The 13,381-nt window shown below is 59.2% G+C and overlaps 1 protein-coding gene across 1 annotated transcript in view; it reads right to left on the reverse strand.

The window, feature by feature from the left end:
- SPTLC1 (serine palmitoyltransferase long chain base subunit 1) overlaps positions 1 to 2,221 on the reverse strand; it is a 46,259-nt gene extending 44,038 nt beyond the window's left edge. The window contains exon 1 of the mRNA XM_032306332.1: positions 2,106 to 2,221. Within this exon, the coding sequence (XP_032162223.1) occupies positions 2,106 to 2,162 (57 nt within the window). The 5' untranslated portion in view covers positions 2,163 to 2,221. The remainder of the gene's footprint in view (positions 1 to 2,105) is intronic.
- Between the last annotated feature and the right edge of the window lie 11,160 nt (positions 2,222 to 13,381).

The raw sequence follows: 13,381 nt of genomic DNA on the forward strand, positions 1-13,381 counted from the left end.
ACAGCTTTAAAACCACCATAGGAAAGAAATCTAATTCTTAAAATAAAGCCGGATGTCGGAGCCCAGCGCGTGGAACGGTATCAACAAGCAGATCGGTCGGACACTGCACGTTTCCACTGGTGGGAAAGGACAGCAACTGGCCGTCAAGCTCTGCGAGCCTTCTTCCAGCCCCGTGAACCACGGATGAGTCGGGAGAGTTCTCCGACAGTTTCCACAGCTCTCGCGTTTCGCACATCTTACTCTACTTTCCGTATCCCCGGTAAGGCTCTTTAACTCCTTCTTGGAATACGACTGAGAGAAAAAGACTTTATAAATGCCTGAAGGAATGGCAGGATTTTCCCCCACAGTACGCAGCGTGTTCCACGCCAGCCGGCGCGACGACACCTCATGGAAATGGTCCACGCCAGGCCCTCCTTCCACTGTGCGTTTCCAGGATGAAGGCTGGGCGGGCTTCTGTGTTTTGTACAACGGGACACGCTAAGTGCGGAAGACTCCAGACAGTGACTAAACCCCAGGCAGCTGCAGCGTGACCGCCCCAGTAAGCTGTCCCGGAAAGCCGTTTAGAAGAGGAATTTGGAACAGTAAATGCAAGTTCTGTGCGACCGTCAGACAAGAAAGTGAAGACGATTCACCGAGTTGAACAAAACCCCGAAGGCGGAGATGGGAAAACTGCAGACACGCTGGTGGGTTAACTCCGAAGTGGACACGCAGTTGTGTTTCCAACGACACCCGCAGGTTACACGCACACCCTCGTGCTGCTGTCGGGTGTAGGACTCCTGCAGTTCTGCTCACCACGGCAACAAAACTGGGAGCAGGAACGGAAATCTCTCTTTGAGAAGACTTCTAGATACACGATTCCCCTTGAAACCACTCACTTAAGAGCAAGGACTCCAGTCTAAACATTTTTGGTTTTCTTGGGACATCCGGGTGGCTCAGTCACTCCGGCGTCTTCCTTTGGGTCGGGGTCATGATCGAGGGTCCCGGGGCCTGGACCTGTGTGTGTTGGGGGGGGGTCCTTGCTCGGCGGGGAGCCTGCTTCTCCCTCTGACGCTGCCCCGCTCGGGCTCGCTCTCTCTGACACGTAAATAAAATCTTTAAGGAAACGTCATTTTTTTGGTTTTCTCGACACTTGTTCTCCAGTGGGCATCTCGCTCCGCAAAGAAATCGTCGTAAGAAAACCCGAAATACCAGTACTAGTGCACTGACCCAAACCACACATGCGGCTCCTTTCCCTGGAAAGGCCCCGTCCCAGAGGACGCCCCGCTCCTGACCGCGGTCGGCGCTCACGAAGGAGGCAGAGCTCAGAACACCAAATTGTTCATTTGTTTTAAGTTTTTTGAAAACGCCACGTCGGGGGCTTTTCTCTCCGTGACGGGAACGCGGACCGCACCGGCCACCGCGCGCCTCGCAGCCGTTCCGTGAGCCGGTTTTCCGCGATTCCCAGAGGTCCCGCCCGGAGCAGCTGCGTCGAGGAGACCCGGGATGCGCGGCCCCGGCCCGGCAGTCCCCGCCGCCCGTTCCCGGCGCCTCCCCCGCGCCGCCGCCGGGCGCAGAGGCTGGTAACGCCGCCCCGAGCTCCGGGCCCTCCGCCGCTCCGGCCCCGAGGCTGGCGGGCGGCCGCCGCACCCACCCCGCGCGGACAGCGAGAAGCGCTCCCGGCCCGGGCGGCGGAGCTCGGCGGACGCCGGTGGGGCGAGCGCTCGCTCCGGAGCCCGCGGGGAGGCCGCGTTCACGGGGCCGCGGCGACGACCCCGCACCCGTCCCGCGGCCGCTCGCGCCACCGCAGCAACCGCTCCCGCACTCGGCCCCGTCCCCCGTCTGCTCCCCGCGGCCGCCGGACCGAGCTCGCCCACGCAGCTTCGCCGCCCCGACCCGCCGCCCGTCCCCGCTCGGGAGCGCCGACAGCAGCCTCGGCCCCGCGCCCGCCGCCCGGTTCCCTCCCGGCGCCGAGGGCGACCCTCGGCTCCCGCGCCCGCCCGAGTCTCCCCGCGAGCCCGTCCAGCCGGAGACGCCGGGGTCGGCGCGCGACGCAGCGGGCCTCGCCCGGGACCCGTCGCCCCCCCGGGCCCGGCGCGGTCGCGAGCCGCTCGGGCGCTCGGGCTCACCTCGTAGAGCGCCTGGACCATCTCCACCAGAACCCACTGCTCCGCCGCGGTCGCCATGGTCAGCCACGGGCGCTTCCTTCCGGAAGGCCGGTCGCAGCGACGTCACGCGGCGCGCGGCGCAGCCGGGTGACGTAAGGCCTGGGGGTGGGGCTGGTGGGGGGAACCGCCTCCCGGCGCCTGCGCCCTGGAGGAAGCGGGCGGCTTGGGCCGCGGAGGCGGTGGGAGTCGAGCCTGGGGTCTCCCCGGCGGCCGGGACGGGCGGGGGCAGGTGTCGTGCGGCCGTGCGGGGCGGGACGCGGCGGGGCTCCCGGGAGGGCGGCTGACCGTGATGCCTGCCCTGCGCTCGTCCCTTCTCCGGGACAGGCGCCGCCCGCGAAGGCTCTTCCGGAAAGTCCCGGAAACGCCCGAAGCCCGAGAGCCGCGCGGGGGCACGTGCGCTCCGGGCCCGACGGCGGCTGCGGGGCTGCGGCTCCGGGTTCGGCCGGGTCTGCGGCTCTGGGTCTGCGGCTCCGGGATGCGGCTCCGGGTCCCGACGGCGGCTGCGGGGCTGCGGCTCCGGGTTCGGCCGGGTCTGCGGCTCCGGGCCCGACGGCGGCTGCGGGGCTGCGGCTCCGGGGCTGCGGCTCCGGGCCCCGACGGCGGCTGCGGGTCTGCGGCTCCGGGCCCGACGGCGGCTGCGGGGCTGCGGCTCCGGGTTCGGCCGGGTCTGCGGCTCTGGGTCTGCGGCTCCGGGATGCGGCTCCGGGTCCCGACGGCGGCTGCGGGGCTGCGGCTCCGGGTTCGGCCGGGTCTGCGGCTCTGGGTCTGCGGCTCCGGGCCCGACGGCGGCTGCGGGTCTGCGGCTCCGGGGTGCGGCTCCGGGCCCCGGCTCCGGGCCCCGACGGCGGCTGCGGGGCTGCGGCTCCGGGGCTGCGGCGGGCGCGTCGGCGGTCGCCCCGCGGGTCTTCCTGCGCAGCCTGACCCCGGCCCTGCCTGGGAGCGCCGCGTCCCACGCGCGTCCCGAGCCGGTGCCCGGACGCCCCGCAGCGACCGTGTGTCCCCGCGGCCCCCGGTCCGCCAGCCGGGCTCGGCCCTCCCTCTGACCGCGCTCCCGGCCAGTGCGGTGGCGGCCCCGGGGTTGCGGCCCTCCCCGAGCTCCGGCTCCCCGAGCGCTGCGCCCCGTCCTTCTCCGGCTTCTCCGCGGCGATCGGAGGACGCGTGCGGTTGTCCGCGAGGCTCGGCGAGGCCCCGGCGCGCGCCCAGGAACCGCCCGCTGACCTCGTGGGCTCGTCCCTGGCCCGCGGCTGTCGTGGCCCGGCGGACGCCCAGGGCGCGTTCCGCCGCCGCGGGTCTCCGGGGCTCCCGCCTCACCGGGGACGCTGCTGCCCAGCTTCTTTCGGGCTGTCCACGCGCGGTCTGTCGCGCCTTCTGCACTGCGTGTCCCCGACGCCGCTGCACTCAGCCCGGGGTCCTCCCAGCCGGGTCCGCCGCGGCCGCGCACACGGGCCCCTCCGGGTGCACGTCCTGTCCCGCCGCGCTGCGGTCCCCGAGGGGCCCCTTCCGGATGCTGGTCCGGCCGCATCCCGGCCCAGCAGCGCGAGCCCCTTGCCGTGTGGATCGGCCACGACGGTCCCGACCGCGAGGCTGTTCCTGCGCCACCGCGCCCGCTTCGGCGTCCGCCTTTCTCTCCCGTTTCGCGAGGATCAGCCCGAAGGGCCCCACCCGCGCCGTCGACGCGTTGCTCAGAAGCCTCCGCTCATTCCTGCAGTGCGGCTCCGGCAGGTCCGACGTCCAGGACGGCCGGACGCGGTTCGCAGAGCTGTCCGCCGGCCCCGCGCGAGCCGCGCCTTCCCGCCTGGCCCCGCGACGCGTCCCTCGTGCCCTTCCGAGCCCTCCGCACGCGACCGTCACATCCACACGGAAGGACGTGCGTTCTGAGAGGACAGCGGCCGCTCCATTTCCCTCTGAGCCCCCGCCAGGCTGCCTTTAAAGCCCATATTTTACCATAGTCTCTTCGGGAGGTCCAGGCTTCATCTCCCGCCAAGCTCAGAATTCTCCCAACTTCCACCCAATCACCCAGAGCCACCTCCACAGTGCGAGGCACTTGGTACCGCAGCACTCGGCTTCCCAGAAACAAAATCTGCGGGCGAAAGTTTCCCAGGGTGGCCACAACAAATTATTGTACTCTGGGTGACTGAAAACAAGACATTTATTCTCTCGGAGTTCTTCAAGTCAGAAGTTCAAAACCCAGAGGTCGGCGGGGATGCCTTCCCTCTGAAGACTCCAGGAGAGAGACTTCCCCTGCTCCCCCTTCTAGTTCTGGTGGCTCCCTGGGTCCCTTGGCTTGTGGCTCCATCGCTCCTGTCTCTGCCTCCACCTTCACAGGGTCTTCTCCTCTTTCTTTTATGTGTCTTTCCTCCGTGCTTCCTATAAGGACACTTGTCATCAGATTAGGGCCCTAATAGTCCCTGATAGTCAGTCCCTAATAGATAGTCCCTAATAGTCAGTCCGGGATGATCTAATCTTGGGATCCTCAATTACACGACAACCTCCCTCTCTCCCTGATTCGACCATTCAACGAATATTGCATAATATTATAGAGTTATTGTATAATACTATATAGAATATTTTATAATATATCACATAGCTGCCATTATATACCTATATATACAATCTAGGATGTACATACTGCCGTACGAGTGCCTAATATGCAGCCTCGGATTGTGGAAGTCATACATCCCAAGTAATCATACCTCCAGCTGCATCACACAGTGACGAGCCACACAAGCAGGAATTAGGCTGTTCCCAGGGGTTAGGGTTAGGGCTTCTCAGAAAGCTGGAGACACCTGACCACTTGGGTGACCCCGCTTCTCCCTCTCCACACCCTAATTCCCTAAAATTTACAAACTGTGTATCTGATGAGAGCTTAATATCCAGAATACATGAAGAAGTGCAACGCAGTAACAAAAACCGAAACAACCCAAGTAAATAATGGGCAAAGGACTCGAACATTTTTCAAAGCAAATATGCAAATTGTCACTAAGCACGTCAAAGGGTGATTCATATCCCTGAATCGTACACTTAAAAGTGGTTAAAGAAGTGAATTTTGTCAGGTAAGTGTTTTACCACAGTAAAAAGCAAAAACAAAACCCCTACTATTTTTTTATATATTTATCTTTAATGTTAATTACCTTTATTTTTTCAAAATTTCCAACTTTCATCCTTTTGTGCTTCATTGTGGTAAAATTTCTATAGTCAGCATTCCAGCCCACTAATTCTCTCTTGTATCCATGCAGCCTGTCGGATCAGTGGTTTCAACTTGAGTTTCAGTGATCGTTTCTAGGAATGTTAAGTAGGATTCACGTCACGCATTCATCAACAGGTACTTCCGGAGCACTCCCTTCAGCACTGGAGTCACAGGACCCCAGTCAGGTGTCGTCCCAACCTCCTGGGTCATGGGAAGACAGACCCTAAACATATACAACTAAGGATGTGGCTCAAGGTTATGAAATGCTACGTGGGAAAGGACAGTATGGACAGAGATAAGGAATTACAGAGAGTGGACGGGACAGGCCCTCTGAAGACATACCATTTGCACAGCTAAAGCGAGGGAAGGAGACCCATGAGTGTTTGGTGAGGGAGTGATGCAGGCAGAGAGAAATAATGGGGAGATGCTCAGAAGGTTCCCGAAGCCCCAGAGCGTGGCTGGTGTGGGATGAGCATGGCTCCTGCTCGGCCCCGGCAGCAGGGTAGGTGACGTGGGAGGTTCTCGTGCCGGACACGGTTTGGAGGTGGAGCCGATAGGATTTACCGCTGTGAGGTGGGAGAGAAGGGATCCGGATGCCCTGCGATCTCCCGCCTGAATGACACTGTGCGACTGGTGTCCCTGCTTCTAAGACGGGGAAGACGGGAGGACAGCCGCCTCGGGACGTGGGAACTGGACCCCCGTGTGGATACATGCCAGGGGCAGGTGGGTGTTTGGGTCTGCGGCCGGAGGAGAGGCTGGGAATCGAACGGTCTGGCTGACGGTCTAGTGGCTGGAAGAGATTCTGAAGCTCCAGGGAATGAGTGCAACCTAGGGGAAACCCGCCCTGATCTACTGAGGCAGGCTTTCTCAAGACGCTGCTGCGTGAGATGCAGCTCCCAAATGAGAGCAGACAAGCGGGAAGTCGGTGCGGGACAGCTCATTCAGAAAAGAAGGGGAGATCATCGCCCACAGCAGCCGGGCAGGCCTCCCCACCACGTGACCACGTCAGGCTGGGTGGAGGGGAATGGACGTGGGTGGGTCCCTCACCCCGCAGATTGAAGGGGAAAAGGCAATTATGCTTGCCCAGAAGAAAAATCAATCACTTGATTGATTTACAGAAATCAATCACTGGTTTAGCAGGGAACCACATTTAAAGTCGTGTAGTCATGGAAACATGCAGAATGACCTTTAGAAAATGGGTCCAAACAACACCGAGAAGCTGGGAGCTGGTGCAGTTTGTGCACGGAGTGAGGCGAGACCCCGGGACCCTCGCCGTCCGCGGTGGGGGGTGGCAGGCGATAGCGAACTGAAAGGGTCACGGGTGGTGGGTGGCGTGCCGATGAGACGCTGAGGTCTGCGCAAGAAGTAACAGGAAGAAACGGTTGGTTTTTGGACTGGGAATCTGGGCTGGGCAAGGGGGGCCGGGACTGATGGTTTTTGTTATAAAACTTGTGCTTAGTTGAGTTCTTAAGCTATAATGTCTGTAACTACTTGGAGAAAATAAAAACTAAACCAGAGTGTATTTTTTGTTGTCCTTTATAATTCGTCACCCAGCCTGGTTCGTGCTGTGTGTCGGTCACTGTCACTAGTGATTTATGTGTAGGAACCAGTGCAGTACCACGGAGAGATTTCAATTTAGATCTACAATCAAAAAGATTTGTTGGCATAATAAAATTAAACGAAAATCCCTTAATCCTCCCATAACCCAACAGCATGTCAGACGTGTAGTTTTGTATACAGTTTTTTTTTTTAAGCTTTTATTTATTTACTTGAGAGAGCAAAATGAGAGAGATCAGAGGCAGAGGGAGGCACAGACACACTGCTGGGCAGGGGGCCTGATGCAGGACTCCACCCCAGGACCCTGGGATCATGACCCGAGCCCAAGGCAGACGCCCAGCTGAGCCCCCAAACGCCCCTGCACACACACTCCGGAGTCCACTCCTGCAACTCTTCCTTTAGAGAGTTTCTCAAGGGCTTTCGGCTCATTACTGCCGTATCGCGGCTCTAAGTCGAGTCACCCAGAGCACTGGGTTACAGACACGTGTAGTCCGTGCCTCTGTTCATCTCTCCCTCCCTGCCCCAGGCCCCACTTCCACTCCCATCCCTCGACCTTCTGGATACCTGCTCTCGCGTCTCAGTAGACTTGTCGCCTTGCAGAATTTATGCAGTGACGCTCTCCATTAAAATCATTTGTGAAAAATTTTTAAAGTGCAGTTCAGGTTCTCCCCAGAGAGCTCCGATTCTGCGGATCAACAAAGCCACCAGAGATGGGTTCTTCCGAGAGCTCTGCTCCATGGCCCACAGATTCCCTTCTTTTTAAGACCAACAGCAAGATCATTTGAAGACCACTACTTGACTCCTCTCTGGCTATAAGACCTCAGTCAATGTAATCAATTCTGAATGATCCCATGTTCATGTCTGGGTGAAGAGAAATGGGTTTCCTGGTATTTTTTCTTAACAGCAAGGAACCAGATTTCTCGGGATCCTGAGAGCTCTGCCCAAGTCTCCCTGGCCCACAGCGGCTTAGGTCTGCCCAGTCCTGACTCCGTGTAGAGCAGAGAAGGGAGACTCACGGCTACACACAGAAGGACAGAATGGACATTGGGAGCTAATCACGACTCTCTAAATCCAGCTTGCTCGCCCCTCCATTTTATCTTCATTTGGTTTTTCCTCCAACCCCGTCAACACAGCCATCATCAGACCACGGCACCCGTCACTTCAAATGCTGTGGTGGTGCAGTAGCCCGTCTTCAGAGATGGCCACGGCATGGAATTACACCTCCTGCTGGTCTCATCTTGAGTCTGGCTTTTCTCTGTCGTTTGCTTTTGACCAACGATGCTGTGGGACTTCTGAAAGTGCCTCATAAAAACTTTGCGGTTTGTGCCTGCGCCTCTAGGAATACTCTTTTTCGGAGTACTCACTCCAGGAAACCGGCCACCATACTGTGAGACACCGACGACACTTAGGAGGCCACGTGTGGGCAGGACAGCAGGCCGTGCTGGCTCAGATGCCCGCCAGCAGCCTGCCAGGGAGCCGCTGTAGGCATCCAGCCCAGGTGAGCCTTCAGGACGTCACAGCCCCAGTGTCCTGTGACTGCAACATCCTGCAAGGTGGGCGGTCAACGCACCGAGCCGTGAGAGAGAGCGACGCGCAGGTGTTCACGTCATTAAGCTCCAGGGTGGGCTGTGACTTAAGCGTGCATCCCCGAGATGAATGGCTCCCACGTAAATCGGTTTAAGCTGCATTCAGGTGTGAGGAAGAGGGTACTGGCTGTCAATGACTCCCACGAAGACGTGTGATGACCTCACAATACAGGGAGCCTGGGGGAGGCAGTTCCAGGATCTGATCAGTGACCCGACTCTTTCCCATTGAGCCATCTGCAGCAAGGTGGCCAAGTCCAGATGGCCTCGGTGCCACGCAGCCACAAGCAATCAGGACGAGAGAGGCAGGGCAAAAGTCCTCTTCTCCCGAGCGCTGAGGTTTCATCTGGAAACCGGATTTTCCCAGGAGTTCTCTAGCATTCTTCCCTTTACACTTTACTGGAGTTAGAACTAGCCAACCGATCACGAGTCATCTTCTGGGTCTATGGTCTGTCCTCACTGAGATCAAGGGGGCTCTGCCCACTGCCTGAATCAGCTGGGGTTCTGTTCTGCAGAAAGGGGGTTGGGACCGGCTGTGCCACAGTGTCTACACCCCACTAGACCGAGCCCAATCCTTAGCCAGGCCTGTGTTCTGAGCCCCACCCCCTGGCTGTTCCCTTCCTCCTCTCGGTGCGTCTGGGCTCGTGCCCCTGGGAGGTACGCTCTGTCCCTGGAACGCTCCTTCTTCCGGCTGACGTCGGGGAATTGCACGCTTCAGGTGGCGGCTCAGACACCACTTTCTCAGGGAGCTGCCTGCGGGGCTCCATGCTGTCTTCGAACTCTGCATTCCTCGGTTTCGTGTAGTAAAACCGATTACGGAGGCGGCGTGGCCGGATGAATGTCTGCCTTCCCGGCTCCAAAGACGTGAGCTGTGGCCGTTCCTCTCGCCGTGCTCACGAGTAACCACAACTCACTGAGTAGCTGGTAAATGTCTGAACAATGAGGATTTCTCCTCAGCTTCTCCCACACCTTTACGCTGCTGCTGTGTCGGTACTGAAGGCGTTTTTAAGAAGTTATTTTGGATCCTAAATTCTGAAAAACTTCAACAGGGTACTCTGAAACTGTCCACGTGGGGAGTTCCATTTTGCTCACACAGGAGTTTACTTTATGCTTGGTGCACTTTGTCTCAGTTCGGGATACCCCAGATAATGTGTAAGGACAGGACAGAACCCTATCCATCTTTCCAGTTTTAGATAACTCCTTATGGATGTCCCCCTCCTACACGGACTGGCTCTGTGACCTTGGGTGAGTTGCTTAACATCTCTGTGCCCCGGTTTCCTCAATGGTTAAAGGGGACTGTGCCGTCGTGAGAATCAGGCCAGGCAGGGGGCACCTGCAGAGTGCTGACAAGAGCGGCCGGGGCCCGGCACGTGCTGTCCCACTGTGGCTGGTGCTCCAGCGTCTAGCACAGCCGCCGGCTCTCGGCACAGGTCGCCTGGAGCATGGGGTTCAAGGCTGGAGCCACACTCCACTTCCCCGGCTCTAGGCCCCGCCTCTACACCTCTGTACTCTCATCTGCGTAATGGGGGCATTGGTATCTCCCTCGGGTACTGGGGTTAAATGAGGTCACGGGTGGCTCTAAGCACTTAGTACAGGGGACTGTCCCCGCCTAGCCCCTGGGCCACTGGCAGGCCAGCGCACCCCAGACGGTGGGGCATGAAGGGCCTTTAGGTTCAAGTTCAGTCATTTTTCCGATGAAACTCCTCAGCACCAGAAGGAGGGACAGAGGGCCTTGTTGAACGTCTCCCAGCTGTTAGGAGAACAGGATAACCGGCTTGTGAAAGAGGAAGCTGGGTTGTAGGAGGACATGCTTTGTATTGTTGTGTTTACCCTGTGCTCTGATGCAATAGCCTTTTCTATTAGCCGGTTTTTCCCGAGGTCCTGCTGTGACCCAGCGAGGCACGGAGAAGCAGGGAGAAACGGGTCCCATGAGCCAGGACCCCTAACCTATCACTGGCGACCTCTAACCTATCACTGGCGACCTCTAACCTATCACTGGCCTTTGGGTGCCGGTCACGGACGATGAGTCTTCTCTGGTCCTCTGCGGAGGAGAGCTGCTGTGCGATGCACAGGCTGGCGCTGGGGGCCTGGGGCAGAGGCCACCCCATTCTGAGGCCCTGTGCGGCCCCAGGGCCAGAGGTCCTAGATCCTCAACAAATCGCTCTGTTCCCCGCACCAGGCAGAATGTAAAGGCTCGGTCAAATGACTGCACTCGTTTTAGCTGAGAGTCTTTATCAGTGACCTTTAATGTCGCTACTGTGCGCCTAGGGTGAGTTCTTTACAAAGGACCCCAGGGCCGGACATCTGAGGACCCCAGAACATCTGAGAAGCATCTGGAATGTGGAACATGCTCCGAGGACCTAACGTCTCCTGAAGGTTCACTGAGCCACGTGAGGTTCCCAAGGAACCCTGTGTGGCCCAGGAATGTGTCGGTGGGGGCATGGGGCACAGCGCTGGGCCGACAGGGGCCTCCTGAGGTGGCAGTCCTGGGATTTTCCTCCTCCGCGTGAAGTGCTGCCCGGGGCGGCTCCTGAATCGGACCAGACACGGGCCTGGCACCCGCCCCGAGCTCCCTCTGCCTCCGGAGAACTGTGCCTGCTTCTCCAGATGGACCCTCTCTGTTCTTCCAAAGGGAACAAAACGTAATCAAGATAGAATTTCCAAAACAAAACAATACGGGAAAAAAACAATATGGAATCTGATTTCCTAAAAAGTTAAAAATGAGGAGAGAGCCACTGGGCTCAGAGGAGTCAAACGGAACAATGATTTGGAACACGGGAGAGGACACGTGTGGGGCGGGCCAGGGGTCTGTCCTTGCGCTGGGCTGTTGGCGGGAGCCCCCGGAACGCTTTGGGGACACAGACGGTATGGTGAGCTGGAAATCACCACTGGCCCTGGGCCTAGAGCAGAGACAGTGATGTTTAACTGGGGACCCTCCTTGCCCTCCAAGAGGTGGGGGTCGTGTCAGGGACAGCAGGGGCGTGCAGTGGCTGATGGGGACGGGGTCCACCCCCAGGGCCCCCGTGCTGCTGTGTGAACTCGGGGTAGTTGCAAAGCCCTGTGCCTGCTTTCCTCATCCGTCGGGCAGTCGCCTCCCGGTGTGACCGTGTCTGGAAAAGCCTGGTGTTTGAGATGAAAAATTTCTACCCAAAACCTTACATTTTCCTTTTATCTGGCTTCATGTTCTCTGTTACTTTCAAAACCCAGTCTGACTGCTCCTCCTTTCTGAGCACCCAGCATGCTTCCGACTCGGCACTGGGGGCTTTCGGAGCCACTCAGCTGCCTCAGCAGCCACAGCAGAGGGTCTGCGCCGGGGTCTGCAGGGTTTCGAGGGGCGTGGAACTGAGCTCGTGCTGCTGGGAGCCCGTCCTGGAGGAGGCGTGAGCGGGACCGCTGGCGGGGCAGAGGCGGCGGCGGAAGCAAGGGAGGCGACACGGGGTGGGGAGAGGGGCTCTCGGGGAGGACAGAGCGTGGGCCGAGGGATGGGCGCTGTCCTGGCACACGCAGTCACCGTCCCCGGTGACAGGGCAGAGGAGAAGGCGGGGCTGCTCGGATCCTGCCGGGGGGTTGCTGGTGCCCACGCGGTTGCCAGGCCCACGTGGCGGCCGAGGTGGGCGACCGGCAGGCGTCGTTCAGGAAGCAGCTCCGTAACGGAGCACGGCCATCTGTCCAAAACGACTCGCGGCCCGGCGTGTGCTTGTCCTGAGCCGTGCGGGGTGCCGTGGGGAAGTGCTGAGTCACTAGATCGAACCCCTGAAACTAGTGTCACCTGTGTTAGCCGGCTGGAATGCGGACTGGCCCGATCTGTCGGTGCCGGGGAGGAGCCCCGAGAAGTGGCGGTGGAACCAGGGAAACGCTGCGGACGGCCCGAGGGGGGCTCCGAGCTCCTCGCAGCCCTATCCGTTCCCCTCCCCGTGCCCACATTTTCTCCCCTTGGAAAGCTCCTTCTCCACCGTGTACAAACTGCCTTATGCAGGCGAGGCCCAGACCCTCCCAGACGGGGCCTTATCCGGACCGAGCTGGGTTCCATTAATGCGAAGCTCTGCTGGGTTTTCTGCAACCTCAAGCTGTCAAACAGACTGTCACAGACTGAAGGAAGGTAAGAACCACTCTTTCTTCATTCCAAACGTATGTGCCAGGCGTGTGGCAACGCCATCGCGAGCCCAGAGTGCATCTCGTTTGGGTGGGAAAGGGCGAGGGGCCGGGGAGGTGGGAGTGCCCCGCACCTTCCTGGGTATCTCGATGAGAATTAAGTGCCGGGTTTCTGGAGTCAAACATTCCGGATCTGCAAGGAGCAGGACAAGTTGGACAGCCTCACACCCTCCTCTGCTGGACGCCTCCGGGCTGGCTTTCTCAACAGCAGGTTTGCACAACAGCACTGACGAGGCCTGCACAGCTGCCTGTTGGAACACTCGGTTCCCTGTCACTCCTCTGATTAAATGTGGATCTGAATCCTGGAACTGCATTTCTAGGGGCGGTAAGAGGTTTTCCCAGCCCAAACTGTGCTTGTCGACACAAAGTTCTGACACCTTTTAGACCCCCCGAGGAAGCTGGAGGGCAGTTAGGAATGTACTGACTAACCCTAACCCCGAAACACGTGCTCCTCACTCCTGAGAGGGAAAACCCGTGGTGACATCGCCACAGAGATGATTGCTCTTGTCTGTGTTTTCTTTAAATTAATGAACTATTTTTGGGGGCTGTTTTAGGTTTCTGGTGAATACCGAGGAGTACGTACAGGTACTTCCCAGATGCCCCGCGCTCCCCCACCACAAACATCCCCACCAGTGTGGTACGGTCATCACATTCGGGGAACCTACAGTGACACGTCATAGTCACCCCACGTCCACAGTCCTCCTACGGCTTCAGACCAATGTTCGGTGACAGGTTCTTCCCCTGCAGTAGCAGTGCCG

Source organism: Mustela erminea, chromosome 12, assembly GCF_009829155.1.
Source record: "Mustela erminea isolate mMusErm1 chromosome 12, mMusErm1.Pri, whole genome shotgun sequence".
NCBI lineage: Eukaryota > Metazoa > Chordata > Mammalia > Carnivora > Mustelidae > Mustela > Mustela erminea.